The sequence below is a fragment of the Epinephelus lanceolatus genome, chromosome 10 (genome assembly GCF_041903045.1).
Source record: "Epinephelus lanceolatus isolate andai-2023 chromosome 10, ASM4190304v1, whole genome shotgun sequence".
Taxonomy (NCBI): domain Eukaryota; kingdom Metazoa; phylum Chordata; class Actinopteri; order Perciformes; family Serranidae; genus Epinephelus; species Epinephelus lanceolatus.
This window is the reverse complement of record NC_135743.1, coordinates 32,545,319-32,570,945: the sequence shown is the minus strand read 5'-3', so window position 1 is coordinate 32,570,945 and position 25,627 is coordinate 32,545,319. Positions and strand designations below refer to the sequence as shown.

General features: G+C 40.6%; 1 protein-coding gene across 1 annotated transcript in view; it reads left to right on the top strand.

The window, feature by feature from the left end:
• The window catches only part of LOC117265483 (myelin basic protein-like), a 93,856-nt gene that overhangs the window by 25,104 nt on the left and 43,125 nt on the right, over positions 1-25,627 (top strand). The window contains 1 exon segment of the mRNA XM_033639991.2: positions 14,560-14,635. Within this exon segment, the coding sequence (XP_033495882.2) occupies positions 14,560-14,635 (76 nt within the window).

Sequence of the window (25,627 nt, the reverse complement as noted above, 5' to 3'; positions counted from 1 at the left end):
TTAAAAATTTCTGTTCAACAGTCAGTTATTAATATCCCTAGTTGAAAGGAGTAGTAAAGTTTGCAGTCTTGGTTCGGACTACAGAGTCCGGTTGTTGCTGTGTAATCCTTTTAAGTATAAACTTAACATGAATGGATGATACCTTTATTGTGGTGCAAAAGCTCAGAAAAAAATCGACCCAGTTACGAAATAAGATCATGTGGGTTTTTTGCTGTGTAATGTATGTGTTCTGTGTGAAGGTACTCATGACAACAACAATTCAAAGAAATATATTATTGCGTAAATTAATTACAAAAAAGAAATGCTGCCCATGTGTAAAGGACATATGTCAAAGCAGATGAACACAGTGTGTAATCCAACCAAAGCCTTAAAAAGGAAACCACCTTCAAGTTTTTAAATGCTAAATGTCAACTGCTCTGAGTTCACCTTAACCGCTCATGGCAAGGAGTGAGGGTATAGGTGTTTTAATTCATAGAACACTCAGCCTCTCAGGTCTTGATCCTTTTTCCATTTTGGTAGGAAAAAAACAACTTGATGTTCTTCTAGGTGCCACTGTATATGGGTTGAAGCACTGGATTATCAGCACACCTATGGCTACACACAAAATCACACCAAACATACTGAATATTGAGGGAGATAAACACAGACATGGTTGCAGCAGATGGAATTTAAAGTAACAAGTGGTTCAGGTTGTAATGTAATTAAATCCTGTTTACAAGGGACTCTGTGTTTGAACTGCTTAGTAGCTTGTCCTTGGTGGTATGTCAGATGAGAACCAAGCGTGTTGGAGAGATTATTTTACTGTCTAATGTCACAATAAGATGTGACTTTGTTAATCCCTCTTTGTGCCTGGTTGTGCTACTGAAACAACTGAATTTAAGACCGAAGTCTCCAGATGAGGGAGCTTGAGGCTCAGCCAGCAGACCACCGGGCTTCAGTTCTACCATTGTATCCAATTAGAGCAGTCTGAGTGTTGTGACCAACCCAGCAGGCTTGTCCATGTCTCTCCTGTTCTCTGTGTGAGATCTGTCCACGATGGAATGATAATCACATATTTCCCACCTCAAGTCTGTTCTGATTAGTACTCTGTTGTGTTTGGCTTTGTCTGATCTGTGTGAACCACAGAAGTAAACGGGGGGCACTGTTGGTTGGTGGAAGAGTCCTGTTTACCTCAAGTTAACACAACAGTTGCACTTCAGTTTACTGTTCATGCTTTTACTCTGTATATATTTTTGAGTTGGACAAAAATGTGTTGTGCTGATGGTAAATCTTCATCAGGACAGAGCCGCTCATCTGCTAATTACTCAGTCTTTAGTTGTGAAATATGTGATACTGTTTTGCCTATATTTGATTTATCATATATATATTTGCCTCTCAGTAGGCATTTAGTATTTCAGTTTTTTTGTTTTCTGTGAAAAAGTCTAGAATCCTCTGAATATCACTATTTGGTTTTCTCTCAATGACTCTGAACATGCAAAATCTGAGCTTAAGAGAGGCTTTAACAATAACACTGCTTTATTTCTGAATGTTATATTTTGCTTTATGGCTGTCTGGCCTTCATTAGGTAAATTGAATTGCTTCCTTACACCTGATTGTCCTCTTGACATTTGACGAACATTATTACAGTATGGAACTTGCCTTTTGAAGGTAGAGCTACAGGGAGTCCATTGTGTCTGGTGCTTTTTATATCTCAGAAAAAAGGTGAGATGATCCCATCCATCTCTGTGGTGTGGACAGGATGAAACACTAAAGGGCACAAGCTATCACCTAACTACAGATGTGAAAAGGATTTCTATGAAAGTCTCAAATCAGCCAAGCTTTGAAGGGTGTTCAACTGGCTGCACTCTACTTCTCCTCTCACTATTCAAACGCAAGGAGTACTTATGCACATTGAACCCCAGCCAGTACCCTAGTACTGAATGGAGATCAGAGGGCTGAGTGGAGCTGAGGCAGCAACCGCCATGGCATAGTTTGTTCATCCCTGTCTAGGACAGTAATGTCTCCCTTAGTTTGAAAAAATAGTTCTTTTTACACGACCTTTGTTTTGCAAAATATCTGTCCACACAAGAATTAAACAAAACAATTCCAAACACTCACGGACATTCACTTTCTTCAGCAGTCTATCCTGTCACAAAGGTAGTAAAGTGTACTGGCTAACGATACCTTTTTTAAAACACCCTCTGGAGATCTAATCATGTTTGATTTCCATTCAGTTTAAGAATCAAAGAGCTCACTCAAACATACAAGTTCTGCTCTGGACATGCTAAAGATCTGCATTCTTTCCTCATCAACATTTCCACTCTGGAAAGTGTCCCACCATCTGTTGGTTCGACTGGTTCTCATCTAAAACCGTCATTTCTGGCATGGACAGTAAGGTGTAGCAAAAACATTGGGTGCAGGAGCTGCCTCCATTCGTCTGTTAGTGGTGCAACAATGCTAAGTTTGTGAACAAAACCTTTGCAAACCGATGTTGTGGTAGTTTCTAGCGTATGCCCATTACACAAAGCAACAATGGGCATGCGCAAATTGAGGAGATTACAACATCTATTCCCGAACACTCCAATTTGGAAAATCTGCATCTTTGAAGGCATTTTTACATTTTTTAGAATCACTAAGGGAGTTATTTTTACCCATTCACGTTTTCAAATGCATGTAACTCTGTTAAAATAAAACCCCTACATTTCTCAGTTCCTATTCCTAAAAGTGTGTTATTAATCATCTACTGAGTTTAGGGGGTTGCGGGCGCAAATGCCCCATCAGTCGTTTAGACTATTGATAAGAAGTTTGTCATATTACAGGCTAGCTATGGATTAGAGATTAGAGGTTTTGTTTGTAAACATGGACTGCTACAGATAGATGGATGTAGAGGAAACTCTGGTAAAGCTCCAGGCCATAGAAAGGAAGAATAGGAAGAATTGGATGAGTGGAAGATAGATTACCCTGAGGATGAGGAGCTGACAGCCCGAAAAAGGCCTAAGGTTCTGATGGCAGGTAGCAAGTCCCACATCTCAATCAAACTTTTTAAATACAGAGTATCAGCCCTATTCAACACATGGAGAAGACCTGATCTTGACAGGTCTACCATGACTTTTTACAGTTGCTCATCTAGGAGGCAGCTATGGCTCAGTTAGAGCAGTCATCTACCATTAGGAAGGTCTACAGTCTACATGTCAAATTGTCTGTAGGCAAGATACTGAACCACAAATTGCTCCCAGTGGTCGTACCATCAGTTTATAAGTGCGTGTGAATATTTATCTAATGAGCAGATGACATCTTGTATGGTAGCCTCATCCAACAATGTATGAATGTGTGTGTGAATGAGTGAATTGTGCCCATGTTGTAAAACACTGTTCGACAAAACTAGAAAAAGCGCTTTATAAATGCATTCCAGTATATCCATTTAGGCTGTGATTGTGTTTTGGCCAATATTCGAGTGAGATTTTGGCAGGTATTTCAATCACATCAGTACATTAGGAGTTTTCACAAAGACAACATTTAGCGGCCATCAGAAGAATGGCATCTCAAGATACTGACTGAAACATTTTACCGTGGGCATTGCCGGAGAGCTGTGAGAGCTCCGTCACCTTCTTGTCATCTTGGTGGAACCTGGAGATTAGCAAGCTACAAGACCACCAGGTGAGAACTGAGAATAGCAGGAGGCTCCCTGGAAAAAAACAAATAATTGGCAAATGCGATTCAAAATGAGCTGCTCTTCTGATTACACGCCCCAGGACCAGGTGGTGTTTCACTGTCTTCAGCACCAACCAATATGGGAGTTCTGCTTAACAAGACCTATATTTAGTAAGTCACCAGTGGCGAGAAGAGGTGATGTCATGCTGACAGCTGCTGCCCATGGACAGCATCAAACTGCAGCTGTGGTCCATTTAGGAAAAAAAATTGGCCACATATTTTCTTTCTCAACCATTTTCTTCCAACACCCCATGTGATAACAATGAGGGCCAGATTCAGTGGAGGAGAGTAGTATCATAAAGTTTGTAGCTACAGGCTAATAAGATTTTTAAAGGTGTATGATACTTCATACATATGTCCAAATTGTTATTCAGGGCTTTGCTTTCATGTTGACTCAAGGCGCGGAACACAGTGTTTCACCAGCACACTGGTATTTACTTGGATCACTGAGGTTATTTCCTTGACTGCGTTGTTTGGTTTCTTGGTGACTTGGTATGTAAGTTCCAAGATGGCGTCTGCCGAGTCTGCTGTGTTTGATATTTGCTGCTGTATTACTTTGTTTTCTCTGCCAAGATTCCTCTGCTTTGCTGGTGTATGATCGACAAGCACTTCTTGACATTAGAGCATCTCAAAAAACACTGCCAAACTTTGATTGGGGGGATCAAACCTCGGGTCTTCCTCCTCCCCTGGTGTCTGTACCAGCTTACCTGCTGCGCTCACCGGTTGTCATCTCACGGAGGAAGCACTCCAGAAGACGCGGAAAGAGGGCAGGTGTCTTGGTGAAACTCAAGATGCTCAGACGATCCACCTGCTGGACAAATCCTCGCCATCCTGTCAGAGGATCTCATGTGTGGCCGTTGTGTCTTCATTGGATCCAACCTGTTGTTCCTCCCTGTCCAGCCGCTGGCTGTCTTCACCTGCCAGCGAAAGTTCCCCCTCCCAGATGCCGGGTCCGCAACAACGGTGTGGATTTTAGGAATCTTTGGCCCCTGCGCCGCGTTTCCACCCAGGCCCGCGAGGAGATTACTCTTAGCCTGGCTCTCTTGAATGCTAGATCGCTAGCAAAAAAGACTTTGATCTTGAATGACTTCTTCACTTCGCGTGAATTGGATTTTATGTTTCTGACAGAGACGTGGATTCCAGTCAGTGAGTCTATCCAGTTCTCCGAATTGCTCCCCCCTAACTGTCTCTTTTTTAACTCCCCTTTTGAACCACCGGCCGAGGTGGAGGGGTAGCATCTGTATTTAAATCCAGTTTTCAATGTCGATTGTCACCGTCGATCTCTTTCTCCAGCTTTGAGCTGCAGACAGTCATTGTAAACTTTACTACACACGTCCTGTGCGCTGTAGTCTACCGTCCGCCTCAGTTCAACAAGGATTTTATAAAGGACTTCACAGACTTTGTGGCAGGAGTGACAGTGAACTATGATCGGTTTTTAATTGTCGGGGACTTTAATATCCATGTCTGCTGTGAATCCCGTCCCTTGGTGAAAGACTTTCTGAATCTCATTGACTCTTTTAACCTTACTCAGTCTGTGTCTGATCCAACATATGAGAAGGGACACACACTGGACCTTATATTATCCTTTGGTTGCAGTTAAATGTCAGTGAGATTTGTGACACACATATTTCCGATCACTTCGCTGTTTTATTTAATATTACACTGCCCCACTCTCATGTGAAACTGTGTGCCACGGAATGCCATGTGTGCACAATTAACCCTTCAACTGCTTCTGAGTTTTCTGCAGCATTTAATCATTCTGTGCTACATACTCAGGATCATTATGGTACTCTTACTCCTGATGAGTTTTTAGACACTTTTAATTGTACTTGCACTGACATATTAGACTTGGTGGCTCCTTTTAGGTACAAACGCTCTAAGCCAGTTACAGAGCCATGGCTTAATGACACCACTCGCACTTTAAGACGTGTATGTAGACGCGCCGAGAGGAAGTGGAAGAAAGATCATCTACACGTTTCTTTGGACATTTTAAAAAACAGTCTATTGCAGTATCAGAAAGCTGTTAAAGCTGCCAAGAGTCAGTTCTTATCCAATCTTGTGTCAGTTAATAGCTATAAACCTCAGTTTCTTTTTAATACCTTGAATACTCTTGTAAACCCCTGTGACCACAGTGGTGTTGTTCCTTCACCTAAACTGTATGAAGATTTTCTAAGGTTTTTTATTGGCAAGATCTCTGATATTAGGTCCTCTCTTTTGCCGTCTGCATTAGATCCTGCCGTCTTGCCCATTTGCCCTGCTGTTTTTGACACATTTGAACAAGTGTCTCTCTCAGCTTTAACTGATATTGTCCAGCACCTCAAGCCTTCTTACTGTCCTCTTGACAGCATCCCACCCCATGTTTTTAAGGACGTTTTCCATATCATTGGGCCCTGTGTTATGGATCTGATAAATTCATCTTTGATGTCTGGATGTGTCCCAGCTGCCTTTAAACATGCTGTGGTCCAGGTGGTTAATGAACAGCTGCAGTCTTTTATTGATCTAAATGGCATTTCCAAGAAGTTCCAGTCTGGTTTTAAGTCACGCCATAGCACAGAAACGGCGCTTTTAAGAATTTTAAATGACCTTCTTTTAACGGTTGACTCTGGTAACTCCAGAGTCCTGGTCCTTCTGGATCTGACAGCTGCCTTTGATACAGTGGATCATAACATTCTCCTGTCTCGCTTAAACACCTGTGTGGGCATTAAGGGTACTGTTCTTAAGTGGTTTCAGTCCTACCTCTCAGACAGGAGCTTCTCTGTCCGGCTGGGCCAGTATTCTTCGGCCACTTCCCCCCTGAGCTGTGGGGTGCCTCAGGGTTCTATTTTGGGCCCCCTCCTCTTTTCGATATATATGTTGCCATTATTTAGAAAGCACAATGTCTCATTTCACTGCTTTGCAGATGATGTACAAATCTATCTGCCTTTAAAAACAAATGAGCAAGCCTCTGTTCAGGTGTTATTAGACTGCCTCAGTGATATCCGATCTTTGATGGAAGTGAACTTTCTCTCCATGAACAAAAATAAAACTGATATTATTTTATTCGGCCAACAAAATCTGTTAGATGGGTATGACAGCGCCATTGGCACCCTTAAGTCTCACTGTCACCCTTTTGCAAGGAACCTTGGTGTTATTTTGGACAGTGACTTTAGGTTTGATAAGCAGATAAGCTCTATTGTTAAAATGAGCTTCTTCCACCCAAGACTATTAGCTAAAGTAAAGGCTTATCTCCCCAGAAATGATTTTAGGAAAGTTATTCACACCTTTGTTACATCATGCCTAGACTACTGTAACTCTTTGTTTGTTGGTCTCGACCAGTCAGCACTGCGCCATTTACAGGTAATCCAAAATGCAGCCGCCCGCCTGCTGACTGGAAAGAAACGGCGTGATCACATCAGTCCCATCCTTGCATCTTTGCACTGGTTGCCTGTTAATTTTAGGATCCAGTTCAAGGTTTTATTAATTGTTTTTAAGTGTTTAAATGGTCTGGCACCGCCTTATTTATCAGAGCTTGTACAGCCTCACAGTACTTCTAGAGCGCTTAGGTCGTTAAACCAGCTGCTCCTGGCAGTACCTCGGTCCAGACTCTTTACTCGTGAGGACAGAGCCTTCTCAGTGGTGGCCCCAAAGCTGTGGAACAGCCTACCTTTCTAGGTTAGAACTGCACAGTCTGTTGAGCACTTTAAAACATTACTGAAAACCCATCTTTTCTCCTTGGCGTTCAGTCACAGCTAGGGGAGAATCCTTGGCTTTTACTCTTTTATTTCCTATTTTATTCTAATTTTAGTTTTTTAAATTGAGTTCTTACTATTTCCTTTATTGTTTTATTTATTATGATATTTGTGTATGATTATATTATATTTCAATAACTGTACAGCACTTTGGTCAACTGAAGTTGTTTTTAAATGTGCTTTATAAATAAAGTTTGACTTGACTTGACTTGACTTGACTTGCTGTGCTCCCCAGTGGGAGGAGAAGCGCTGGATGACGATACCAATCACAGTGCAGTCTAGGTGCGAAGGATGGGTGTGCATCACATGGTGAGAGCAGATCCACAGCTCTGCATACTTGTGTTCAATGTGTTTTTGTGTAGCCTGTACTGAAGACCTTTCCTTTACTCTGGTGTCCCTCTGCAGCCATCTGAAGGCAGAAGGTATCTGTAGTCTATAATTGGAGTGATGTTGCAAATTGTCAAGCCACAGCTATGCACAACAGATCTGTAGGTTAGATTTTGTGTTTTAAGGGACATCAAACGTGTTGTTATGACGTCCTGTTATGATTCTACAGTTTCTACTGCAGTATAAATCAACAGGAGTGTTGGGGATGGATGCTTAAGAATAGATCAATTAAAACTGTCTGCCAGTGACTCCATCAGGACCTTTTGTTACTGCCATTCCTCTCCCAGCGCCTCCAGGTGGAATGACTACACGCATCATCATCTTTTTCATGAGTCTGGCCTCAAGCTCCACATTTCAGTTATAACACAAGTAGACATGTGTCTGTGATGAGCAACATCATGTGATATGAGAGGGTTAGAGTTACGATTTGTAGTGGCGTACACCAAAATTGTGCCTGGCGCATTTCCGCTGCACTGGGCAGGGCACACTTGACTGTGATCTGTACCACGCTGCTGGGTTCATGAAAATAGAGACTTTGTGGTCTACTTCTTGCAATGCACGTCCTCCAGCAGAGTTAGTAATGAGGAGTTTGAGGCATTTCATAAAGTGCCTAAAATAATCATTCAATATAAATACTGAGGAGATAAATAATATTTATATTTCATCAGATTCACTTATGTCAAGATACAGATTGCAGATTTAGTCCTATGAGTTGCCTCAGCCTCCACCGATATCACTTCGACAAACATCCAGTCTCCAGCGGCTCAGCTCGTGGAATGTGGATTTGTTGTTTGCATTGCTAATTTTCAACACTTACAGAAAGTGTAAGGGTGAACTAGAGATAAGACAGCTGTGTCTTTGCGTGTGGGTGTGCGTGGACAAAATCCAACAAAGGTTGAATACTGAGTGTTTTAATGATGGGGAAGTATGCTGACGTGCCAGACTGGAGGAATGCCATGATAATGTTGGTTTTATCAGGGCACAAAAATCCCAGTGCAGTTAATCATCTCTCTCTTTCTCGTTTTCTCTGTGTCAGTTTCTTGCCCTCTGGTTGCTTCAGAATAATTGGTTGAGGGTCTTTGGGCCAGCAGAAGGAAAATTTGGACTTAAAGATAAAAGAAAAAAATCCTCTACTTTTACTTCACCTTGTATACTTAAATCAAATTTCAAAGAGATGAACACACCTTGTGAACTGTGTTACATGGTCTCAGCCACACACACACACACACACACAGACTTTGCTGTAAGTTAGAGTAAACTGCCTGATAATAAATATTTCTTACTAAATATATCTTATTACTAGGGATGCACGATCATTTCGGCACATCATCAGTATTGGCTTTAACATGAATGAATGAATCAGAATCATGCTTTTTCTTATTTTGCACAATTAATGAATATTACATACACTGAAATGCATTGTATTTCATGTCTCCATCTGCTGGTGGGCATCATGATAAGAGTTTGCATGCTTAATGTTAATTCCACTATAGAAGAGACTTGATGACCACTAAAATTAGGTGGGGGAAAAAGTGTATATATTGTTAGCAGTATTAGTTATCGGTCAAATGAGTTGTTACATATAAGCAGTGTTGCCAACTCCTTAGTAAGAAAAGTAGCTATTGGCTGTCCTAAAAGTCGCTAGAAGTCACTAAATGACATCATCGCCTAATTTGCATAATTGTCCATATGCATGTAATTGTAATGGACGCTGTAGGAGAGAGGAAAAACGTCGTGGGAGAGACAAAAACTGTGTAAAAAAACACCCTGGATATGTTTAGAACTACAAATGAACCTTCTTTCAGTGATCTATATTAGACAAAGACAATTTTACATTTACATCCCGCCCTCAGCCAGCGGCGGTTCCACGCATGCGCGATTCACTTGCAGTCTGGACGTGGAGGGGTTAATGTCTCCTGCTCTGACTGCAGCTGGGAGGGAGGACTGGGCTGTCTGTCAGTGCTTTGGGGCGAGAGAGCAGCCCACGGCAGCACCCACTGCTCGTTGAGAAGAACAAGAATGATAGGTGCTCTCACAACAGAGTCTCCAGAAGTCTTCATTAACATCAGAAAAAGTCGCTAGATTTGTCGCTAGTCGCTTTTTTGAAAAAGAGTCGCTAGAGGGGTCTGAAAAGTCGCTAAATATAGCGACAAAGTCGCTAAGTTGGCAACACTGCATATAAGCTAGGGCTGGGCGATATGGACAAAAATGAATATATCGGTATTTACTGGCTGACTGGTGATATGAAATGGGCAACATGTTTTCAGTTACAAGTCAAAGCCACATTTGAGATATCACAAGAAGTTTTATAAAAACAAAAGAAATACAAAATAAAATGCAAAGGATAGGAATAGGGATTCTCTTGAAAATATTGGTTTGAAAATATGCAGCTGCACAACAGTTACTCCTCCGTAACACTATTAGACGGCAGGTTTTCTGTGAAGTGCTGTAAAGTTTAGTTGATTCAAAACACACCCAAAACACACATTAAACATGGCTTAATGACAACAATTTCGAACACAACTACACAAATCAGCTTCACTATAACTCGCAGCATTCACAGACAAAACATTTGTTTTTTGCTGGACACATTTACCCCACAAATACAACATGCTAATGTTTTTAGTACAAGCCTATGGCATTTTGCATTGTATTAATTAGCCTAGTGGCTAGCGTACTCTTCCTCGACTCATATGAAATCAGGGACAACAGCAACATTTAACAACGGTAACGTTACAAAATTCAGCTCCATTACAACTCACAAGGTTCACCAACTAAACAACTGTCTTATACTAAACATGTTTTCCAAACAAATACAGCATGCTAATGTTATTAGCAAAAGCCTATGGCATTTTACATTGTATAAATTAGCCTAGTGACTAGCGAAGATTTCCTCTACTCCTATGAAGCCAGGATAAATCAACACAAGACTATTTTTGTGGGGGCTTTACTATCCTCACAATTTATTGTTACAGTACTTATCTGTGAAATTAAAGTAAATAAAAGCTTTGTTTCCACTGAGGGAAATGGTTTCAGCTTACAAAAAACAGACAGGAGGTCTGTGTTGCTGCAACGTGTTTTGACATTTCTGAGGAGGTGCACATTAGGCTATGGCTCTAAGAAGTGTTTCTGGAGAACTTGTGAGAGAATGAGTGGGGTGGAGCTGTGCAGAGAGTGTGAGAGAGGAGAGATGCATACTGGGGTGCGTCATGTAATGCAACTTGACCCTGTATCGATTAAAACGGTGTTGTCGAAATTTATATATTGCTTGAAAATATATAAATATATCGTACATAGTCATTATGTCGCCCACCCCTAATATAGGCATATTGGCAAAAAATCCAGTATCATGCATCCCTACGTATTACTCACAAATGACAGGGAGCTTTTCAACTCCTAAGTTTGTTCTTTGGAGTGTTTCAAGTATAATTCTGACAGATTTGATAAACACCCAGGAACCATATTTATCAAACCTTATCAAACCTCCGAGTTTCTGTGCTATGTTTTTCCTCTATAATTTGACTAAATAAGGTGTTTGAAGTATTAATATTCTGCTTAATCAGAACTGTGTAGGTGTGAACTTGGTTCAAGTGCTGCTAAATCCTGATTGGTGCACAAAAGTTTTCCAGCCGAGACCCGCCCACTTCAAACCAATGAATAGAGCATAGGGAATACAGAAAATATAGTAAAACTCTTAAATAATAACCAAAGCTCTTTAAACTTTGGCACAACCCTGTCAGTCATAGAAAGAAAAATATAGCTTTTCAGGGTAAAAAAAAATCTAGAGGTGTCTTAAATTTAAGATAATTTTTTAATTAAATGAAATGTGAAGAGTACATTTGTGTTCCTGAATTTTCATGTAGTAAAAGGAGTTGGCACTGGTATGAGGCTGGTGTAGCTCAGGTGTTAAGATAGTGATCACCCTCTACATCTGTCAACAGTAGGACTATCAGTTTGGATTATTCACTGAGCTCTTTGAACATGTGAATGTGTTTGTATGTAATTAAATCTGAATCCACTATTGAGCCTGTTAATTGAATCTGAATCTCCTCATGTGAAAACAAATTTACATAATTCGTTAACAAATAAAATTTCAAAAGCCTGGCACTTTGTTGACCTTTTACCTGATTTGCATCGGTAAGTGCTTGCTCACCACACTCGTACACCTCCCCTCAGCTCACAGGACTGTGTCACGGTTGCACTTCTCTGAACTGTGTGCCCACAGTTGCCTGTGTTGGTTCCCTGTGTTGGCGCCAACCCACTCGGAAGTGGAAGCACATTGTACACTGTGATCAGGGGGAAGGAGGAAATCCATAAAATGATTTAATTACCTTGGTACCAATGAACAGAAACAAGCAGCTTTACTTGTCATGAATAGCTATAGAAAGAAATGAATATATATTGCACTTGTTAGTTTTAGAGCCAAGTTACAGGGGAGATTAACGTGTCTGACCCAGTGACTCACAAGTGCCAGTGCAGGTGGGTTTAACAAGTCAGCTATCACAATGTTTAGCTTATGACTTCATGTATTCCCACAGCGTGAATCAGAGCGGATCTGACAGTGAGTTACAGTTGAATCAATATTTCCATCACTGTAAAACCTGATAAGACAGGCCGGCGTGTTTTTTTCATTCAGAGATTAAATGTGTCATTTAATCGTCATGTTTCTTCAATATTTGCTTCCCCTGGGTTGACATCTCCTGCTACAGCTGCAGTTCTCTACCAGTTAAATCTACCACTGAAGTACAGACATCAACATAGAAGAAAGGCTTTTTAATAGACAAGGCCAGCTGGGAAATATTATTGGTGTGATTTTACTGACACCAGATGTGATCATGATGCAAAACATTTAATGAAATCACAGGATTTATGTCAAGATCAAACCAGTTTTTGAAGGAGAGATTCACAGTTTTTGTCCCAGTTGACACACGAGACTCCTTAGGGACAGTACCAATGACAGCTATCATCTGGTTTCAGCATTTCAGTTGCTCATGTCCATTGTCTGCACAGTATCGTATTAACCTCTAGATGGCATTTTAAAACTGTAGTTGTAGTTCTTCAAACTGCCACTATATCTACACAGTGGTGCACAAGACAGATAATATTCTAAAGACATGTTCCTCCTCTTCCTTGTTGTGTTATTAATGGCATTTGCAGGAATCCACCACACTTGAAACGGAACAACAACCAGAATTCTGTTACTGCGTCGCCTATTTCTCTCCTCAGGTGTTTTCAGAAACATATTTTAGTGTACTGTTTAGCTGTACTGTGGCGGCATGCTGGTGCAGTGGTTAGCATTGTCGCCTCACAGCAAGAGTGTTACTCGTTCGGACCTGGGGTGGGGGAACCCTTCTGTGTGGAGTTTGCATGTTCTCCCCGTGTCAGCGTGGGTTTTCTACTCCGGCTTCCTCCCACAGTCCAAAGACATGCAGGCTACTGTGATAGTCTGGTGACCTGTCCAGGGTGTATCCCGCCTCTTGTGCAATGTCAGCTGGGATAGGCTCCAGCCCCCAGTGACCCCTAGCAGGATAAGCAGTTACGGAAATGAATGTTTAGCTTTACTGAGAAAGTTTGTGACCTGGCTTCCATGTTGAAAATAGTCAAGCCAAAACAGAGCACCACCCACCGGACTTTCTCATTTTATAGAATCCTCAGCTCTGGTTGCTTTTTTTCCAACAGCAACAGTGGATTCTAGTAAATGCTATTAGAAGCACTAAGAGGAGGAGGGACATCTAAAGAAAAAACATATATTATTCCAAACTGATGTAAATGATAAATGGACCTGCACTTGTATAGTGCTTTTTTAGTCTAGTCCAACCACTCAAAGTGCTTTTTACACTACGCGTCACATTCACCCATTCACTCAAACATTCACACACTGGCCGCCAAGGCCACCTGCTACTCAGTTTTCACACATGCACACACCGATAGAACAGCCACCAGGAGCAAATTAGGGTTCAGTATCTTGCTCAAGGGTACTTCGACATGTGGACTAGAGCCGGAGATTGAACCGCTGTTAAACAACAAATATTATCTGCACTTGCACAACTTTCCCTGGATGCCCAGCAGCCGATATTTGACATAAAGATATAAAAGGGCATAATCATAGAATGCTTAAGTATTACCTGCATGTTTAATCCAAAAATCTTAATAGTATGGCGATCTCCACCCTGTTGTTTATATAAAGTTACATAAATTAGATTTCAAAATGCCCTTTTTTCATATGTCTGCTTAAATGTCATCTTTCCCAGTGTTTGTTCTATGTGACATTTCATTTCATAATATCACGTTGCATTGTTTCGTCTTTGAATGTTGAGTCACTTTTGTTTTGAGGATGATCAAAGAGCCTGTTTCCAGTCCACAAGCACATTAAAATAATAAAAATCAAGTATGAATTTATGATAATGCACAGCAGTCCCAATAAATATTGACAATTGAACAAGTGTACATCAAGAAAACCACGTGCTTTACATAATGATGATCATAAAGGATGAAACATAAAGATTTTAGAATTGGCATCATAACTGGCAAATCTTCTCATGTATACAACTCAAAATTGTAGCATTTTCTTTGAATGTTAAATGAAAGAGTCTGGGCATAATGCTGCTGTAATTATAAAGCCGAAAAGCTTAATAGGTGTATTTATCCCAGTCACTCTCTCTGTCTCTCCCTCTCTGTTGGTCTCTGTCTCTGTTCCGTTGCCATGGCACCTCAGCGCCTCACCTCTTCAATCTGTTTTTGTGTTCCCATTAAGGCGCCTTCACCTGAACCCAAAGCAGAGCAGACAACATCAGCAGCAGCAGAACCTGAATCGCAAGATGAAGTCTTCGGTAAGACGTCAAACCACATCTTGAATTTCAATTTACATGCATATTGACAATACTCTAAACTCCCAGAGTTGGTCGGGCTTTACTGTTGGAAACCAACTGACGTACAAAATTGACATACACGTTAAAGTATGATTGTGTACGAGTAAAGAATGATTGCCTCCCTCAGAAACAAACACCATCAATAGATTCTCTACTACTGCAAATTTAGGCTTAAAGAGGAGCATTGGTGCACAGTGAATTTAAATATGCAATCACACAAATGTGAAACAGCAAATCTGACTGTAAGATTATGATGACTTATTGTTTAAAAACCTACTTCTTGAACTGGAGGTATCATCATCAGCTGTGGAAGCCTTTTTGTCCGTAAGTGTATCGCTGAACGAAATATAGATTTTGTGGATTCGCCAAGGCCTTTAAGCACTGTGGAAAGCACTGAAATGTGTTACCAAGGAATCAGTGAGACCTGGAACGACAGCCTTATATCCACATTGACACGGTAGCTCCTTTAACTCAGCCATCTAGAATCAATATCCTTTTTTTCTGCAACAATGAAAAGCCTCTGCTTCGCAACACCAGCTCAGAAGCTGCTAATTCTACGGTATGACATTTGTTTGGAGTTAGCAGTCTGGCTGATGAAAAGTTAGCAGTTACCATGGTGATTGAAAGCCAACCGTTCCTTGTAATGACAAAATCTCAGAGGTCAAGGTTCAGGCACACCAAAGTTTCTTTCCTCACAGTTGAGCTCGTAGAGAAGTTTGCCCTCTGTCACATCCGTCGGGACATGTTCATCGTGTAATCACAGGGGTTAAAAAGAGCCTTTGTAATACGGCAGCTCAGCAGAGGAGGGCAGAGTTTGTCGGCACACAGTTGATTGATTTTAATGCAGGGTACTTTTACAAATGAAGATGAAGGGGATTTTCTTGAGGCGAATGGGAAAATTGCAATTGCTTGTGCAAATTTGCTGAATTATTTTTTAATGAGGCAACAGCTCTGATTTAATTCTAATCAAATACAAATTAGATTGTTTTTTTGTCTGAGATACATAACTCTAACTCATGCATGCTGCATGCATAATAGATCAAGCTGCAACAGAAAACTGACTCAAGACTTAAAACTACAAATGTACAAGTTCTTTCCCATGAAATCAAGATCTCCACTGTCTCTTTTGGCACCTTGAATGAAACCATCAGTGACTCTGAGGCTTCCCGTTGGCTCTTGTCAAGTTTGATGATAGGAGCTAAGCGAAGATGAGACCTCCCACGGTGAAGGAGTGTTGGTTGTTCATTCTGCAAGAGAACAAAACCCTCAAGACGTTGACGACACTTGTACAGGAAGAGCACCGAACGTTCAAGACATAGGGAGTGCAAGACAAGCGCGGCCTGTTTTCTCCCCTCTGTGTCAGTCTCGATTGTTTTCAGGGTGAGCTGAGGTGAAATGCAAGTGAGGGCAAGGATTTGGCCATGTGTCGCCTACTGAACTGTAACTGCCTCTTTGAGTGTGTGTATATTAAAGGGTTGGGTATCCAGTGTTATTTTCCATTGCATAGTATCTTTCAACAGCCACTTTAAGAGTTAAAACATCCTAAACAAAGAGTCAGTTTTTCCAGACCTTTCATCTTCACGGGGCCTCTGAACCATCACAGGCAGATGAGATGCAATTAAAAGCAAGGAGATCATAATAAATATTATGGAGACTCATAGTCTACTTCACCAGTGTTATTACAAGCTAAAGGAGGTGAAAGAATCATTCATCAGCTGTCAGTTTTATCAACAATAATGTTAACTGTCACTAGCTGATTAATGCTAATTTTGTGATACAGCCAAACTACAAAATGCAGCTGATGGCTGTGTGACTGATACACTCTGGTGATATCTGCAGTATTTGACCTTGCAAGAGATTTTTGAGTAGAAAGATTTGAGGTTTGAAAGATAGAGAGTGGACTGGGTGAGATTTCCCTCAGATATACAGTATTATAAAATTACAAAGAACAACTCTATACGAATAAAATGAGAATATATTATTTTGCCATACAATAACATTCATGACCATTTCTAAAAAAAAAAAAAAAAACAACCAACATACAACACAACTTGTGAATTCTGAGATTTTTTTTTTTTTTAGAAAATTTCCACTTAGAAGGTTGTAAATACCACAAAAGAGGGGCCTGTAAATTGACCTTTCTCATTACCATAGTAACCACAGCTCTGTTTGAAGGCATCAAAAGTCACCTGCTCAAATGTGGCAACAACCTTCATAGTTGTCAAGTAAATGGCCAACACTGGCAGACACTGGTAAGTGGACCATTCTAGTTCAACGTTTAAGTATATCGTAATTACGGATGCAGGAAAAAAATCGATACAGCACAGTATCACGATATTTTGCACGTCAATATTGTGTCAATATGTAGATGCCAAGTATTGATATTTTATGACAGTATTAATATTGTTGAGTTTGAGTTTTCTTTTGGAGACACAGTGCGCAGTTAAACCGCAATATATCACAACATATGTTATCACAATACTCTGCATATCACAGTGTTTAAAAACACAGTAACGTTGTATCGTAACTTAGGTATCATGATAATATTCTATCGTGGGGCATCAGGTGATTCCCACCCCTAATGTTAATATTGTTTTAAGCATATTACCTGAAGTGCTTGCTTATGTTAGAGGAATCTATCTAATGTTACTTCTGCCAGTCGGGTAAGCTAATGTTAGCTCCAGCAGCTACAGTACGGTGAAGAGCTGTTTACAGTATAAATAGCAGAAATAATAGCTAAATTGTTGTTTCTTCATAGCTTTAGCAACAAGCCACTGCAACATTTTTATGCTTCTGCGCTGGCGATTGCTATTACCGCTGGCATTATGTTTACAAATTGTTAGTCCGTCCGTCCCGTTCTCGTAAACATGATCACTCAAGAACACTATGACGAAGAACACTGTGACAAAGAACGCTGTGATGAAATTTCTTCAAATTTGGCTCAAACATCCACTTGGACTCAACGATGAGCTGAATGGAATTTGGTGGTCAAAGGTCAAGGTTTTTGGCCATAACTCAGGAATTCATATGCTAATGATGACAACATTTCACACAGAGGTCTAATACAGTAAGATAAAATAATTAAGTGATGACATTTTATATCCAAAAGGTCAGAGGTCAGCTTCACTGTGACATCATAATGTTCTGCTTAAAACACTTTTCTGACCATTTCTCAGTGTCATATCTCAGGAGCAGAAGGGGAGATACTTGTATCTTTGGTCAGATACAAAATCAGTTACGCTAATCTTGAGCGTCCACCTTGAAACTGTGCTGATTGTATAGATCTTCTGTGCTGCTGGGGGGAAGTCGTGTGTGACGCATCCATGATTTCACAGACAGGGATGTAAACTGTAACTGCAACATGACAGGTTCACAGGTGCATACAACTGCAAGGCACTAGTTCTAGTTTCTTGATTACTGTCATGTAGAAACAAGATGAGTTTTTGGTTATGCCATAATTGCAAACCCAGCTTGTTCAATACTACTGTAAACCCCCAGTACAGTACTAGTACACTGCTATGACTACTTTTAAAGTTATAAAAAGTTGATTGATAAATTCAGATCTGTGACACGTGCTCTCCTTGGCACTTAAGGGCTGTTTGACACTGTTACTGTTTGGCAGATGCTGTGTGAATTATTGCCGTGCTCGGCCTGTCTGTGACATTTCTCAGTGGTCATCTATCAGTAAAGGCCAGTAACACTGGGCTGGGTGTAGTAATCCTGATGTGGGTGTTTAATAAATGTTGAGCCTGTTCTGTTCAGCTTTGGCTGCTGCAGTTGCACCTGTGAGTTGCATACAAATTTCTTCTCTGTTATCTGAGGACACTCGGAACGCACAGGCTGATGGTCCCCATCATATAATAATGCATCAGATACAATATGATAAAAATACCATGAAGTCACTGTGGAGTGGCTACAGAATGTATGTTACCACTACATGATATGATAAATTAAGGTGTATTACATTACAAGGTGTAACTACAACAGAGCAAAATCACAAGTTACTATATGAATATATTTAAAATAGTCTTCAAAATGACATGCTAGAATGTGACACTTAAAGTAGTGCAAGATTTTAAAGTCACTGTAAGCTATTTATCTTACACGCATGTGTACCGCAACTGCACACTTGTGTTGTGTACAAGTCCAGACAGAAATATGATAGGAATTTAATAGAAATATTATACAGGGTTAAACATGATACATTTTGAACTAGTGGTCCATTTTTTATGAATAATAGACTTATTTTTGTCAATTTCTATGCTGTTTATGAACAATATTACTGATTACATTGACTGCAATGAGGGTCTGCTCCAGTTAAACAACCAAAATACAGTATACTGATTAATAGATATAGAGGAATCTGATCTAATTGTGTGTTTGCATCCGGGCAGGTCCTCTTTTATACAGTCAATGTATTGATCATTATTATTATGCAACAAATACGAAACCATTTAGATGAAGCCAGATGGTGGATGCAGCAGCCAACTGATTTTCAAAGAAAGGTCAATATTGACCTAATATTATGCGAAACCAATTTCTCAGCCCGGCCGCACTGCTGGTACGTGCAGGCATGATTGAATTAGTGTTTGACTGTATTGATGTCATGTGCAGTGGAAAACTCACCAGATAGCCACCGCTGTGATGTGCTGTTCTCACTGATGCTTTGCTGTCGACAGGAAGGTTATACCTTGCAGAGGCTTCATCAGATTGATCTGTTAGCTACTCGATCCGCTCCCTCTCCTGCAGCCAATTAATGTTCCCCGTGTTTAACACTTGCCATTGATCAGCACGGAGCAGACTTAGAGGATCCAGCACTGACACAAGTGATACTTCAAAGAAGCCACCCACACGACACACAATTAACATTTAGCTTTGGAGAATGACATGTTTACCGGGCACAGACAAGAAATTATCTGATATGTCCATTAGATGGCTACTGTAAGAGCGACCGGGCGTGCTTATTGCTTCAGTTATTTAATGGCTGCTCGATGCTTATTATTTTCCCCCACTCGTCTCTTGATGGACCTCAGCTTCCTCACACAGATGCTTCTGGCAGCTCATGATGAGAACAGGAATGAATCAGGATGCAGGTTTCAGCGGTGATCTCTTAAAAATGGGAGGCAAGTAGCAGACTAAAATGTGGTCTGCCACACTCAGTCAGGTTTTCCAATGACTTTGCTTCAAAGTGGAAATTATTGAGCTGTACCTACACTATAAAGAGATATAATTGGATTAGTTTTTATGTTGATTAATCTGGTAAATAAAGACTGCATGAGAAGGTGAATTAAAGCTTAGAGGTTGTAATAAAAGAGCAGTTTGTCTTGATTAGGGTTTGTTAAAGAGGTAAGTGGAAATCAAAGCTCTATTATAAGGTGTGTTTACATGGTTGTTTCACTAATAATTAGAATAATAGCCCAGTCAGAATAAAAATGCCTCATCTAACCACCTTAATTATAATAGACTGGCCCAGTCCAGCCCAGTTGGAAGAATTTTGGGGTCATCGGGTTGATGATATAACCTTTTATAATCCATTCCATTGGAGAGTAGTAGCACCTTAGAACCATATAAACACTTGATCTGATCCAATCCAGTCATTTCTCTCTACGTGCCTCCCTCTGCTAGTTTAGGCAGACAATCTTTGACAAGTTCAAAAAAGACTTAGCGCTCAGCCAACATTCTTGTGTGAGTGCAGCTGTGTGGACTTGAGTCACATGACTTGGATTCGAGCCATACTCGATTTGTGAAACACAAATTTGATGATTTACGACCCAACTTAAAAAAATCCAAAAAGACTTGAAACTTGACTTGGACTTTTAACATCAGTGACTTGTGACTTCACTTGGACTGGAGCCTTTTGACCTCAAAATACTTGATACCTTCCCCCAACCTAATTTGGGAAGAGAAAGTACTAACTTTTTTTTCAATATGAGATGAGTAAAAAAACAACAAGACGGGACAGAAACATATATGGGGCGGCAGTAGCTCAGTCCATAGGGACTTGGGTTGAGAACCAGAGGGTCACTGGTTTATAGCCCAGTCTGGGCCATGTATGGAGTGGGGACTGGGAGCTGGAGAGGTGCCAGTTCACCTCCTGGGCACTGCGGTGGTGTCCTTGAGCAAGACATCCCCAAATGCTCGTGGCACCTTTCCATGGGCAGCCCCCTCACTCTGACATCTCTCCATTTAATGCATCTATAGATCCTTTTGTACGTGTGTGTATGACAGAGTGGAAAAATAGAATTTCCCCTCAGGGATTAATAGAGTATATCTTCTTCTTCCTCTTCTTTCTGCTTACATGGTTCATTCTCTTGTGGTAGTGGTTAATAGCCCGATTACACTGTGAGTACATTGTCAGCACTACTTTTTATGATTAGGTTCAGTCAAACTTGTTTTGTCAAAGACAGACAAATTTTGAAAAGCATTTATGATTTTTGTTAATTTGATATATTATTACTCTGTTGTTAAAATGGCATTATGTTTGCAGAAGAGCACTTCATGACTTGTTTAGAACTCGAGTCTTAAAGTTAAAGACTTGGGAAATGACTTAAGTCTTGTCAGTTTTGTCTTGGGACTTGAGTGCGAAAACTTGAGACTTAAGGCGCTTTCACATGATTGCCGCTTTGGTGACGCTGCAGCGTTCGCCGTCGGTTTGACCCAACGCTGATTATACGCACACACTGACAGCCGGGGCAAAGCACTGCCGGCGGTGGAATCATTGTCTCTACATGGAAAGGTCAATGTCAAATGGGGTCGAAGTTCAACAAAATTGAACTTTTGGTGTCGCATCAAAACGCCGGTGAAGCCCACAGCGCGACACCGGAGTCGAAAAGTACCCCGAGGTCAGTGTTAACGCCAGCTTCCATAGGAAAACAATGGCACAGTGGGCATCAAGAAATTTTTAATGTTGGTCATGTGCAAGCGCCTTTACTTTTGACTTGCATGTTGATTAATAAATTTATTCTTTGGTTTTGAAACAGTAGCCTTATGTTAGGTTGTTGCTTCAGGCTGAATTGTGGAGCCTCTGGATATAACAATTGTCTGTCACGGCCAGTAGCAGTAGCTGCATATGAGACACTTGGAGAACATCAGTGAATTAATGGTAGCACCTACTGACAGCGTGTGAGGTGTTCAGGGGACATCTGTAAGTTGAAGCCACAGAAAATAATCTGGGTTCACTACTTACTTCTCCACCATCTTTACTTCATGCATTCAATAAATATGAATTTTTTTAAAAGTTGAAAAAGCAGACTGTCTTTTCTGTTGCATTTCTGGCAGATAAGGTGCTTGACAGCAAGCAGAACCACTTTGCTGAGTTACAATAGTCATGTCCTGATTTAACATTTGGGGTATATCAATGCACATCGTATCGGATCTCGTTATTTAGCGTCCATGAATGAATGACCCAGTAAATGAAGGAATATTGTCCATGTTATTGCAGCCGTAGTGTGAATTTTGTTTTATAGTTAGATGTCAAAACGCTGCCTCAGAGCACCACTGTGTCAATTCCACTTTGATGCTTAATGTTTAACAGGTTCTTTGCTCAGTCAGCACTGCTCTCTGGTAGTGTGTAAAAATCCCATTTTCTTATCAGTTTCTAACTCTTACTGCAGGAACATTGCTGTTAGGATACATTTATAACCCTCCTCTTACCTGTGCACCAGGGCTTAACTAATGCAGTGCCATTAGGTTGATTCAGGGTCCAGGCAAAAGGAAAAAAATAAAAGGAATTTCCACCAAATTGGCACAGCGTGAGTGGTTTATGATGGGCAGGTTAGCTGTGCTTTATTGGAGCCTGTTTTGGTGAAGTTGTCATCAGCGGGCGTCATGACTCATCCCGGCCTGTCCAGCGTCTGGGGATGTCTCCATGCAGCACTTCCTGTTTGCACTGCTTTTCCACTGAAGGGCAAACACACCACCATCAGCTGTGCAGCTGTTAAAAGCCCATTATGGCCCCATTACCTGGCCCAGCCTGCAACAGGTCCCCCACTCAGCAAAACAGACCCCCTCTGTCTGTCTGCCTGTTCCGTCCTGACTCGGTCTGGGTCACTGTTTCTTATCATCACAGGGTGAAGTGAGGAGAAATGAACAGCAGTTGTGGAGAGAAACCCAGGGAAGACAGAAATAAGTTAGATGGACTTGGACATTGGATACAAGATGATGGGCTCGATCAGGGGTGTCAGACTAGAGTTACTGGGAATAAATGTGTTAATACTGGTTTCCCATGAAATGCAAAGAGTGCATGAATTGCCTGAGGTAGTGCTTAGACTGAAGTGCAGCACATAATTCTACAGAGCAGCCCTCAAGGATACCACAGGCTACATCAGAATTTAAAGACAATATTTAATTTCCTATCTGGTATCTATTCTGATATTGTCATGCCTGAGATGTTTTTATCAAATCCTGGTAGGACTGACGAGTCGAGTTGCACATCTTTGAGTGCATAAAGTTAACTTTTCTCCACTCGTGTTTGCTGTGAAACTTGTATTTCCCATCATGACGTCCTCCTCCTGTTAATGCCAGAATCCCTTTGAATATGAGTTGATGTCAAATGTCAGGATGCTTTATAAAATGGTTGCCGGGAATGTGAAATGTAGATAAAAGGTTACAAAATGGTATTATCCTGTTTGTACAAAGAGACAACAAGGGCAGAAACATAAAAGGAGGGTTGGGGGCGTCTCTTTCTCTTGATTGAAAAACATTGTCTTCTCTTTGTAATTAGTTTGTTGTTGGCTTCAGTCTCTTCCTCCACCCACACAGGACTTTAATGAGATGAATCAATATAGGTTACCTAAGCTTTTACATTGTAGGTCAGTCAATTCTCATGCAACAGAGTTGGATGTATCACAAACAAAAAAGTGTTTTTTCAACTGAGAACAGAGAGTAAAGTAAAGAAGGATGTCTTAATATTCCGTTATTAAATTTAAGAATAAATCCCAGCACACAAAGGCTTATGTTTTTTTTCTGTTGTTAAGCTTTGCAAGTTTCTTCCCAGTATCAAGTATGGCCTCACCACAAGGCAGAGAGGAAAGAGCCAGAGACCAGGTAAACACTCGACTGCATTCAGTCGGCAAGTGACCACTCCTGAGGGAGCCCAGAGGGCATCTCTTCTCCTCTCATATCACATTGTCTGTGCAAAGAAACTGCACACTGTCTGTGAAGCAATAATTCCGCCCTCTGCTGAAGACTTTGTTTGGAAAGGTCTGTGTGATGAGGCTGCTGGGAAAGTTGATTCAGTAACACTCTGTGGCTTTGACAGCGGGATTAATGAAGGAAGGAGTGCATATTGGATGGGGTTATTCATACAGGTTAATGCCTGAATATTTCAGTCATTTTGCAATGATTTAGAAATAAAGGTAATAACTGATCTACACCTGATGAAAGGCACAATATGCTTTCATAAGATAACATTTTAACACTTCATTACGCTGCTCATCAATACCAGAAGCTTCTCTCGCGCTTGCTGTGTCAGTTTCTTTTGAGTTTCTCTTCTACTCAAGTCTCAATTGAAAAAAAAATCATTACCAGAATAGATAGAATTACCTTTGTTCTCTGACTGGATTCATACTTCAAACATTTATATCTGGAAAAAAAGCACAGTCATAAAGCAATACTTCAGAAAAGCCAATATTGTTATACACTGTATACCGGGGCTATTCAGTTACAAATTCAATCAGGCTGGATTTTAATACCAGGAAATGTAGATGGGCCAGACATTTACAGCAGCCCATTCAAAACCTTTTTTAGCTTTCGGTATTTGTACATTTTAACAAATGCAAATGAATGTAGTAAAAAAAATAGCAACTGTCATTGTTTCACTTTTGAAATTAATAAAAAACTTTTGGTCACATAACTGAGCCAGGCACATCACAAAGTGCAGTAACAGAATTAAAAAGAGCTATTAATGCTATCCATCCACAGAGCCATACGAAGTGGCAATAGTAGTAACCAGTAACCACACTATCTCTCTCTAGCAGTATCTCCCTCTATCCATCCCTCTGCGCTCTTTCTCCTTTATTCCTTTACACAAACACACACACACACACACACACACACACACACACACACACACACACCTCATCTTTTGACGTTTTCCATCAAGGTCAAGGTCAAAAAAGTTTAGGAAAAGACATGTAATGTATTTTTTGACTTTTGACCGCAGCCCGGATGTTTTGAACCACTACTGAGTGTGGTCAGAACAACTTCACTTGAGAAACTCATTAGCTACTTCAGGACACCATATGCAGTTCACATTTTTTTTATACTGGTAAATCAGATTTATGTATGCCGGGGCATTCGGAGGTCGCTTATGGGCCGGATATAGGCCATAGGCTGCCAGTTGTATAGGCCTGCTGTGTACCATGTTATTGTTATTAAACCCTGTATGAGTTAAAGCAAGTATAAGTTTTTCAAGCCATTATAAGTTAATAGGATATAACTCAACTACAGACCCCATGTAAACCCAGTCTGCGTTTGATAGTGTCAAAGGATGAAGGCACATATGGGGTCATTGTTGCAACAATGAGAACCTTCAGTTTACAGCTAAAAACCTGAAGATGAACACACACACACACACACACACACAAATAAAAAACATAATCTGTAGCTAAATAAATAAAATAACACACAAATCTATAAATTCCTTGACTAACATAAAACTTCAATAGTAGCCCGGGATATTATTTGCTTAAATCACTGAAATCAACAGGCCTATATTTGGGACAGGCGTCTATATGGAACAGGCCTTAATTCCTTTCACACAAAACTGTTGCTCAGTAAACATGAGGTTTATATAAACCAGTATGAATATTACTTGTTTAAAAATTAGGCTTCAGATAATATGTGAATTATGAATCATTCATATAATCTAGCTCTGCCAGACAACACATCAGACAGAGAGGGAGTTACAGCACTCAAGAATTAAGGCACCCGGGATACAGACACATCATCACT